General features: G+C 41.8%; 1 protein-coding gene across 1 annotated transcript; it reads left to right on the forward strand.

Moving 5' to 3' along the window:
* The first annotated feature begins 2519 nt into the window (after window positions 1-2519).
* On the forward strand, window positions 2520-5187 carry LOC115592337 (tripartite motif-containing protein 16-like). Its single transcript, XM_030434948.1, has one exon. It carries the CDS (start codon window positions 2551-2553, stop codon window positions 4216-4218), a length of 1668 nt encoding a protein of 555 aa, XP_030290808.1. The 5' UTR covers window positions 2520-2550; the 3' UTR covers window positions 4219-5187.
* Window positions 5188-10826: the final 5639 nt, after the last annotated feature.

Consider the following 10826-nt stretch of genomic DNA (forward strand, 5'->3'; position numbering starts at 1 on the left):
GGCTCCAAGGGGTTTTCAAGTTATGAGCCTGGCTTGTTCTCCCTGCCATTGCCACTAATCAACATTAAATGTATGTGTGTATCAGTGGTGGAATGTAATTAAGTACTATACTCAAGTACAAACTGAAGGTAGGCCTACTTGTACTTTACATGAGTGTTTTCATTTTATGTTACTTTATTCTTCTGCTCCAGTACTTTTCTAGGGGAAATATTCAAATTGAACCCGGCCCATGTGTTCAGGACTCGGCCCTGATCCAGTGACCCACCGGGGCTCCCATATGTTCTACTTTCTACTTCTACTTCTTGATATATCAGCATATTTTTATTTACACAAGTAATATTCTGACTGCTGGACTCCTCTTTGTAGCAGAGTACGTTCACAGTTTTGTTTTAGAACTTTTACTAAGTCAGCTTCTGAAGGATCTTTGACTAAATGGGCGACACAAGAACACTTCCCATCATTTGAACCACACTTGGCTGGAGGACTCTGAATCAGGATGGTACCTGGACTGTGACTGATGATTTAGAAGTCCACAAGAACAAGAACACAAGTACAGATGAGAATAACGTACTAAAGTCCTGCAGTCGTTACATGTATTTAGTGCTAACTGTGATAAAAAGTCAAACTTGCCATCAAATCATTTAGTTATCAGTCAGACTGACAAGACAACATCAGATTATTACTGGGACACTTGAAGACAACAGAGCAGGATTCATTTCACTGTGACAGCTGTGAAAAAGGCCTGTAGCTGCCACAGAGGGAAAACTAATCCAAGGGCGACACCTGGTGGTGAAAATATGACACCAAAACAATTTCAACAAAGGTGAACAGTCCCCACTTGTCACTTCTCAGTTTGTACATCCTCACTTCCCTCTCCGTCCCTCCTCGTGTCACAGTCCCTTCCTCATGAGATGTGAGCAGAGGACGCAGGAGAAGATCTGAATTTGTATTAAACATGAGTCCTGCTGACACATGAGGCTGCAGCATCTGTCCATTGTTCTGTCATAGTCTTCTTCTGGATCTTATAATCTCTGTCAGATGAGCTAAAATAACAGTGTTCACGGTAACTTACATATCTACATTGAAAGGGATATTATGTCACTTTTTAACCTGAAAATAACAGCTTCAAAATCATGTTAATGCTACAGTGTCCTGTATTAGGTGTTGTGAAATTTCGGCTCACTTGACCATCCAGGAGAGATGAAGAAACCTCAGAGACACTGATGACTTACGTTGAAGTAAACATGATCAGAGTGATGTCATGTCAATCGTGTCGAGTCTCTCCAATGTTCAGATTGTATCTGCAGCTCAGGGCGCATCCCACCCATACATGGTTTTCTGTTTAACAACAAAGAAGAGAAAAGTTACTGCAGAGCTTCTCACCTCTGATAGATGGAAGGCCATCCTATGAGATTACACAAACAATCGTCTTTGGTTCTGCAGGGGATCTGTTCTGTTCCAGACATATCTTCAGTAGCTTCTAACTGCCTTCCTTATCAGGCTTTTACATTTTTCTCTCACAATAGGGTGAATGGTGTCTCTGTCTCAGCCACTCCGCCGGCCCCTATCATTTGTTTCTGCACTATGTGACTTCAGTGAGTCACATTGCGCAAGTGCAAGTTTTGAAGACACTACATTGTTATGATGTGATGAGTTTTGTTTGTAGTCAGCACCCACATCATGTCTGACAGATGTTTACAGACCTGGATCTGCGTTTATGACAGTGGTTTTACACTCAGAACCCGTGGGGGGGCGTCCAGCAGTTAGCTCCTCCAGCAGGCCATCTCTCTCCTCGCTCCTCTCTGCTCAAGATGCAGTTAAGGAATTGAGAAATTTTTCAATATGTTTCGCTGAGGTTGTTTTTTCTGGGTCACAGGCAGAAGGACGGAGCCGATGAGTAGATGAGGACGTACAAAATGGAGAAACGAGAAAAGCTAAGTTAAAGAGTCAGGAGTGCAGACGGATGAAAATGTCCCTGACTGCCTCCTTCCATGATGTGATAATATAAGTGTTCAAAGCAAGATCACTGACAGCACCAACATTGTTTTCATTCTTCTCTTTGAGCAGGTCAAGTCACTCTTCATATTACATAAACTTGGTTTATGGAACAGAGCTCTTAAATGACGTCACACAGCTGCTCCAAACAAACCAAAGTGTACTAACAGGTAAGTGGACCGGGTCAGCACATCAGACTAAAAGTGATTTATTATCTGATCAGGGTAATGTTGATTGATTGATTTGATTGATTGAGTACTTTATTAATCCTTGACAGGAAATTAATTCATTGCTGCAGCCATTATTAGACTCAAAAACATCATACACATACGCATGGGCTGTGTATTGTTATCAGCATATATATTTGAAGAGGAAATAAATCCAGTCTGGTGTCTCAAACTCTCCCTGTTCTAAAGAGGAGCTACACTAACACAGAGACTTGCTTGAATGACTCTTCTTCCTGGTGTGTATAAAGCACGGTGACTCCTCCCTCCTCTTCCTGCTTCAAGTTCAGAAAGTGAAAGTGTTTGACATTCAGTGTCTCTGAGGGGTGAAATGGCTCAGCGAGGAATTCAGCTGGACCAGGAAAAATTCTTCTGTTCGATCTGTCTGGATCTACTGAAGGATCCAGTGACTATTCCCTGTGGACACAGCTTCTGTATGAACTGTATTAGAAGCTACTGGGATGAAGAGGATCAGGAGAAAATGTGCAGCTGTCCTCAGTGCAGACAGACCTTCCAACCGAGGCCTGCCCTGGTGAAAAGCACCATGTTAGCAGATTTAGTGGAGGAGCTGAAGAAGACTGGACTCCAAGCTGCTCCAGCTGATCACTGCTATGCCGGACCTGAAGATGTGGCCTGTGATTTCTGCACTGGGAGGAAGCTTAAAGCTGTCAAGTCCTGTCTGCAGTGTCTGGTCTCTTACTGTGAGCAGCACCTCCGGCCTCACTATGAATCTCCTGCCTTTGAGAAACACAAGCTGGTCGACCCCTCCAAGAAGCTTCAGCACAACATCTGCTCTGGTCACGATGAGGTGATGAAGATTTTCTGCCGCACTGATCAGCAGTGTATCTGTTATCTCTGCTCCATGGATGAACATAAAGGCCACGACACAGTCTCAGCTTCAGCAGAACGCGCTAAGAAGCAGGGAGAGCTCAGAACGAGTCGACAACAGATCCAGCAGAGAATCCAGGACAGAGAGAAAGAAGTGAAGCTGCTCCAGCAGGGGGTGGAGGCTGTCAATCACTCTGCTGATGAAGCAGTGAAGAACAGCGACAAGATCTTCACTGAGCTGGTCCATCTGATTGAGAAAAGGAGCTCCGATGTGAAGCAGCAGATCAGATCCAAGCAGAAAAGCGAAGTGAGTGGAGTGAAAGAGCTTCAGGGGAAGCTGCAGCAGGAGATCACTGAGCTGAGGAGGAAAGACGCTGACCTGGAGCATCTCTCACACACAAATGATCACATCCAGTTTCTACACAGTTACCCCTCACTGTCTCAAATCAGTGAAGCTACAGACTCACCCAGCATCAACATCCACCCTCTGCAGTACTTTGAGGATGCGACAGCAGCTGTGTCAGAGGTCAGAGATAAACTACAGGACATTCTGAGTGACGTATGGACCAAGATCTCACTGGCAGTGACATCAGTGGATGTTTTCCTGCCACAAGCAGAGCCAAAGAGCAGAGAGGAGTTCTTAAAGTATTCATGTCCAATCACACTGGATCCAAACACAGCAGAGACACGGCTGTTATTATCTGAAGGGAACAGGAAAGCAACAGTGGTGATAGAAAAGCAGTTATATCCTCAACATCCAGACAGATTCACTGAAAAGCAGCAGGTCATGAGTAGAGAGAGTCTGACTGGACGTTGCTACTGGGAGGTGGAGAGGAGTATGTATAAGGGTTCTGTATCAGTCACATACAAGGATATCAGCAGAACAAGAGATGAAAGTCTCTTTGGATACAATGACAGGTCCTGGGTGTTAGATTGGTTGTGGAACAGTTATAATTTCCGCCATAACAACATCAGCACTTCCATCTCAGGTCCTCCGTCCTCCAAGATAGGAGTGTACCTGGATCATCGTGCAGGTATTCTGTCCTTCTACAGCGTCTCTGACACCATGACTCTCCTCCACAGAGTCCAGACCACCTTCACTCAGCCGCTCTATGCTGGACTCAGTGTGTATGGTCATGGATACTATGCTGAATTGTGTGAGCTCAAGTAGACGGGTTTGAATTCTGTGGCTATGCACATACATTCAGTGTGGGTTAAATATTAAATGAACAGAGCTACCTTTTGGTTTCTTTTTCTGTTTTGGAATCTGTAAATTACTATGACACTTTCAGCTACTCAAATTTTTTTTTGAGACAATGTTAGTATTGTAAGAAACCTGACAGTTCCAGAGGAGTAAAGAAAGAGGATTTGATTGGTTGGACACATATATGTGTTAGATGTTTGGAGTTATATTATTTTGAGTGAAAATACAAGGACATAGACTCAAACTATAAATATGGTAAGCTGCTGTTAGAAAATCATCTAATTGCAAATTATTATTATTATTATGATTTCTGGAGTTTGCACATTTCAGTGTGTTTGAAGGGAAATAACCTGAACATTTTACTAGTGATAAATGAATATATAATTATACAATCACTTTGTGTTTCATATATATGGTGTTACTGTAACACTTTATTTTCCCTCTGTTCCACTGCATGGCCCTTAATGGAGCAGAAACAGTATTTGTCAGTAGTTGATCTCAGCTGATGTTTATTTTGTTGCTGTCACTCTGAATGTTTTCAGGAGAAGCAGTACAGATGTATGATTATTATGACTACAGTGATAATCACCTGGGCACTGTTTCATTTCCTCCACAGTGCTGACACACTGGTTTAACAGACTGATTGTGGATGAAATGAATGGACACTCTGAAGCAGCATTTACTAATGGGATCGAACAATAAAGTGGATTTTTCTCTGGAAAACAAATAAAGTATTTCTCATGATTTCATTTCAGAAAGTGTCAGTAGCATAACACACCTGAATTTCAGATTGAACTGCCTGAGACTGAGTTGCATTGTGGGTAATATGCAGCAGGCTCCAAGGCTTTTCACAAGGACAAAGAATGCTTTGAATAAATAACGCAATGCTAAATCAGTGGAGAACTCTTTTAAATGTAATTGTGAATAACCTCAGCTCAACAGTCCACTAAAGTAGCACTTGTCTAAACCTGTTATCAGCACACTCATGTACATTAACAATATACAAAGTCTAATGTTATACTCCACTGTGCCACTGTTGGTTGTCATTTATATAATGTATTCATGAGTACAACATGATCTTTACACGTAAGTGAATGTACTTGACTTGAAGGTTCATTGTTTATATAACGGTACACCTCTACTGTACATTTTGAAGGCAAATATTGAATTTATTTTGTAACATTATTTTTATATTTGGTCATTCTGCTTTTTAATGACAGTGACAGCTGCAGAGAGACAGGAAGGGCAAGGGAGAGAGAAGGGATGCTCTAACAAGTGACTTAAATATTGTATTTTATACCTCACTACAATCGTCTGACAGCTTTAGTTTCTGATTACTTTTCAGATTTTAAAGGGCAAAGGGCTTTACGTTTTTTCACATATCTAGTAGTACTCACCAAGAGCTGTAAACACACCTCAAAGTGTTAAATTACCCTTTAAATTTCTAATCACTGAAGTGCAGTACACCTTTGGCGTGAAATCTTGATCTTGCATGGCCGGCATGGTGGCTAATGTCAACTGACGTTAGATATCGCTGCAGAGTTCTGTCATGGTTTTCATTAGCCCGTTTGTGATCGGATAGCCAAATTGGCTACAAAAATGCAGATGAAGGATTTAGATAATAATTCAATTGTGCTCAGTATTTAATTATGATTTTAAAAGAAATAACTCAGTAGATAACATGGTTTAATGCCTATTAAATACAGGTAAAACTGCAGACTAGTCCCAAGTTTCATGGTGAACTGCATTACGCCAACTGTGTTTTGAAGTAGTGCCGACTGGAGCCTCTGGGTGTCACTGCAGGACTGTGTGTCTCTATCTCTCAGCTCTGCCCGGATTCATTTGACCCCAAAATCAGTGTGTAGTTCAGCTGCAGGGACAGACGATGGCAGCTAACGTGGCACCGAAACAGCTGAACAGAGTTCAACACTCATATGTTCTGTATATTTCTGTATCTTCGCTTGACTGTGCAGTTTAGAAGCTGCTCAACGCTTATGAGGGATTTGATTTTTCCCCATTATCTGATTTAAATTCATTATTTCATCATTCTACCTCAAATTATGTTTTTTTTTTTTTTTTTTGCATGCATCTGGGCAAAACCATACTGGACAAATCAAATCATGGTTAAGAATATTGGTATTTGTTTCATTCGTGCTTTGAATGAATGAATGAATCGTTACCCCTTGTCAAACCAACTCAATTTCTTATTATTTTCCTTTGTGCTTATTTAAATAAATAAAAAATGACAGTCTTTTGAGGAAACTTTTATACTTTAAAGCCCCTTTAAAGTATGTATTCAAAGCATGACATTGAACATGAAAAAGTTAAATAGTTAAATACTTATATCAAATCCACAATAACTGATAATTGTAGTGATTTGCTAGTCTGACTCACAGATGTTGATTGTGTGAATAAGCCTGCCATTGGCCCCCTATTTTAATGACAGGTTGCGTGCGGCTGTTTCACCAAATCCCTGTGGCTGCAGGAATCGACAGTGGTATTGAAAATATAAATTATTAAATAATTTCCCTGTCTGGGATCATTAAAGTAATTCTATCTATTCACCAATTGTGCCCGTTTGCTGACACCAAGAGCTGTACAGTAAGTATACTTGTACCAAGATGAGATATATATGGGGCTGCCGTGGAGGGAAGTAAGCTAGAAAGTAAGACTACCTGGGAAATTTTGGGAAATATGTCTCAGCAAAGCACAGCATAGCTCTTATCGATCCAAACTCCATTCAGGGAACAAGCATTTTAAAAGTTGTTTGCTTGTCGTCTGGTCGACAGACCTGACGAAGCGTGAATTCAGGTTTTTTTACAAGGCACTTGGTCTGAATGTGGCATTAGCTATTCAAGTCTGCATAAATAAGCAACTCTGTTAAATGCCACAATCCAAGCAAAATACGCAACAAACCTCGGTCTAAAAATGGCGACCTGGTTTGGCAGCTGCTGCTCTGGTGTGCGCGCTCTCTGCTAACATTACTGGGTTAGCTGCTAGACAACAGTCAACTACAGACAGCACCCATGTTCTTTGGTTCATTGGCTCTTAGCTGTGAGTACAGAGCATTGTCGTCGAGGCTAACCAATCAACTACCCACGTCGCTTATGTTAGCACCCTCTGCTGTCATGCTAGTATGTTCGTACTGAGAAACTCTGGTTGCGCTTTCTTCGCCATTCCTGTGCGACAAGCTCACATATAGCTTTAGCAATATAGCCTATCAACCTAGCCTTGTGCACGACTCCAGTCATTGTGTTCTCGCTCCCAACCTCGGCACATACGACAGCTTGGTCAGGGGTTCTTCCTATCCCTGTTGCTGCAGTCTCAGGGCTCTATAATAACAGATATGCAACATGAGGTCGTACTGTCATAATAAAGCTTGCTGACAAAAATGTAATATATTATGATTACATAATATGCATTTTGATGAGGTAAAGGCACAAAAAGCACTAAGTTAGGCTCAGGAAATAACATCCTTTGGGTTAAAATAACTGCGCTTCCATAACTGACACTCAGTCACACACAAGACTTGAACCCCCATCTCCAGGGGAAATCCTGTGTATGACACATCCAACTACCCCAACCCGGACTTTTCTGGGGGAGCTTCCAGATGTGACGCTACAGGGGTGACTTAAACGTAGGGCCAATGATCAGGCCGCCATATTGGATGCGTTGGGGGTGAGAACTGGCTGAACGAGTGCACAGGCAGGCAGGTGAATGTGACAGGTCATTTCAACTGAGCTGCATGAAATGATTGTTTGGGCTTATCAGAGGCCTGTGACAACCACGCACACTGGATTTCTTTTTTTCTCTTTTCGTCAGAGCATTTGAGTGCCATTGGGATATTAAGAGATCTACAAATGAAACAAAGAATGCCTCTTAAGTAACTTACCACACATTGCTTTAAAGAAAGAGTTGAAGGTGGAAAAATGAAAAAAACACATTCATAGGCAGCCAGCGAGTCAAAGACGGAGAACATATATGAAGTCTGAGAGGGCAGGTCTAGCTCACACCTGCATCTAGATGACTTAGGGTTCTAGTAAATAGTTTGAAGGCACACTCCAATCCAGGTGTAAAAGCTGAGCCGACAGGCCACTTAAACAAGATTTCAATTTTGCAAGCGCAGAAAGAGGATCCTTAGTACCGTTTAAGGCCCAATTAATTTGAAGCTCTAAAATGTTACTTAATCTCATACCCTAAAAGCCCCTGTTCATATTAACATTTGATGTTTTCTGTTCCTTAAAGGAATCCTGAATGACATCAGGCTCCATCGAGGTTTTAAAAGTTGAAATTCGATTTGATTCATCCCCACAACCAATAAAATTACCGCTGTAACACTGCTAACAGCATGTAAAATCACTTTTTTTTTTTTTGGCCGCTATCTCTCAGTCTCTCTGTCAAATCTGCATCAGTTCCACATCGGAGGCCTCCAGGCGGACTTAGATAATGCTCTCCATATTTACAGTGGCAGGAGGATTGGGAGGTTTTTGACTAGATCCCATTTGTGTGAACCTATTAGTGCTGAGCTCTCTGAGCTCCCTCTGATACGCCTCTGAGATTAGGCAATGGTATTACTGTAAGAGGATCGACTCGCCTCGAGGTGAGGGCCGAATATACAGAGAGGGAAAGAGGGAGAGAGGGAGAGAGGGAGAGGAACACACACAAAGATGTGAACATGCTCACACAGATAGGACCACACACTCCCTGGAAAAAAAAACAGGTCCTGGCAATGAGAGCGGGAAAGAGATAGAGAGAGGAACACACACACACACACACACACACACACACACACACACACACACACACACACACACACACACTCTTCAAAATGAAGAACTGAAACCAAGGACCTGCAATGATAATGATGATAATGAGAGGAAATGTGGAAGTGTGTGTGGGTGAGAGAGGGAGAGAGAGAAAGAGGGTAAATGGAACTGTTAAATTAAAATGATCTCTTTCACTCAGATTTTAACCCTGTTTGTCCTATTTGGATAGAGGATGCACATATTTTTAAAAAACAAAATTTTTTTGGGCCAGAGAACGCTGGCTGGAGTCAAACTGCCAACATTACTGTTACAGAGTCCAGTTAAATGTTGCCATTTCATGTCTTTGCAAATCACAAATAAGTTCTAATTTGTACATATAATGACAACAGTTCTACATACGTCATATCACGTTCACGTGACAACCCAGGCCAGAAGACTCCAAGCCGGAGACCACCATCCGAGGCAGTGCCTCAACAATTGTGAGTATTACGGCTGGATCATTGTAAAAGCACTGGATATTTTTGTCATTTGACAAACATTAAACCTCTGGATAATTTAAACATTTGTAGTGGCTAGGTTAAGTTCTAGCAAAAAAAAAAAAAGAGATCTATTGCCAGTTTAATAAGTATTTGGCTTTATTATAGAGCAATAGAACAAACACTGTCCACTGACAGTGGATGAGGAAGATGCAGGGGCCATCAGTCAGAAGAATGACATTAAAAAGAAAATGAGCAACTGTTCTAAACAAATGTTTCCATATACACACGGCTGCTGCTGGACCCCAGCAAAAACATGCCCTGGCTACAGTCCCGAGTGGACACGTTAAGTCACTGTGTTAAGAGATTTTCTACAGCTATTTTTCTGACAGCCAAAAAGTATCCAACTACATTTGCTGAGTCAATGTTGTTATATGATGTACGCACTCTTCACAACTCAGGTCTTTCTTCTGTAGTTCTGTCCTGCCCTCCTATCAGAAATAACAACATTGTTCTCTGGGTGAGAACACAGTCATTATAACTGACAGAAATCAAGGACAGTAATATGAAAGTAAGCAAGCACCCGACTGGAAATTTGAACTGAAAAAGTACGGCTCCGATTCTTTCTTTCCCCCCATACTTGTAATGGAATATGTTTCCATTGTGGTATTTTAAATCCTCAATGTCTCATTTCACGCTTCGCTCCCTTAATTTTGCGATGTGTGAATGTGTGTGTGAGACAGTGAACCTCGGTCAGGAAAGGGAAGGTTGATGAGGAGGAAGTCGCAGACCCCCCTCCAGCAGAGGGAGAGAGCGCTGTGTCATAATTTATGCCTTAAAAAGCATGAATTTTTCAGCGCACAGTGGCAGAGATGGCACTTCATGTTTACGACAATCATTTCCTTAGTGAATGATTCATGTGGATGTGGCGCTTATGAATCTTTCAGGGAACAAACAGAAACACTGATGCTTAGAGCCTTAAGCTTCTTTGCTGGCTGCCGCTTCAACATCCAATCTGAGTGTCTGGGAACGAAACAAACAGCGACGTGAGTGTGGGAATAATAACCCTCCTGCCTCATCCTCACTGTTCTTATCTCTCTGATTTATTTTCTCAGCAGTCTTCGGGTCACAGGAGTATTATATAGCACGACAGATGTTGGCAATTTGAATATTCTCATCGGTAGATTCCTGGATAGCGTTGGTAAACGTAGGTTTCTTAGGGTGTGGCCTCTGGATTTCTGTTCCAGAATGACTCAAATTTGAAATCATATTCACGCCTTGTTCCTTTCAGGCCAGGAACAGCATCCCAAAAGCCATACTGATATTTAAGAAA

The sequence above is a fragment of the Sparus aurata genome, chromosome 12, assembly GCF_900880675.1.
Source record: "Sparus aurata chromosome 12, fSpaAur1.1, whole genome shotgun sequence".
Taxonomy (NCBI): Eukaryota; Metazoa; Chordata; class Actinopteri; order Spariformes; family Sparidae; genus Sparus; species Sparus aurata.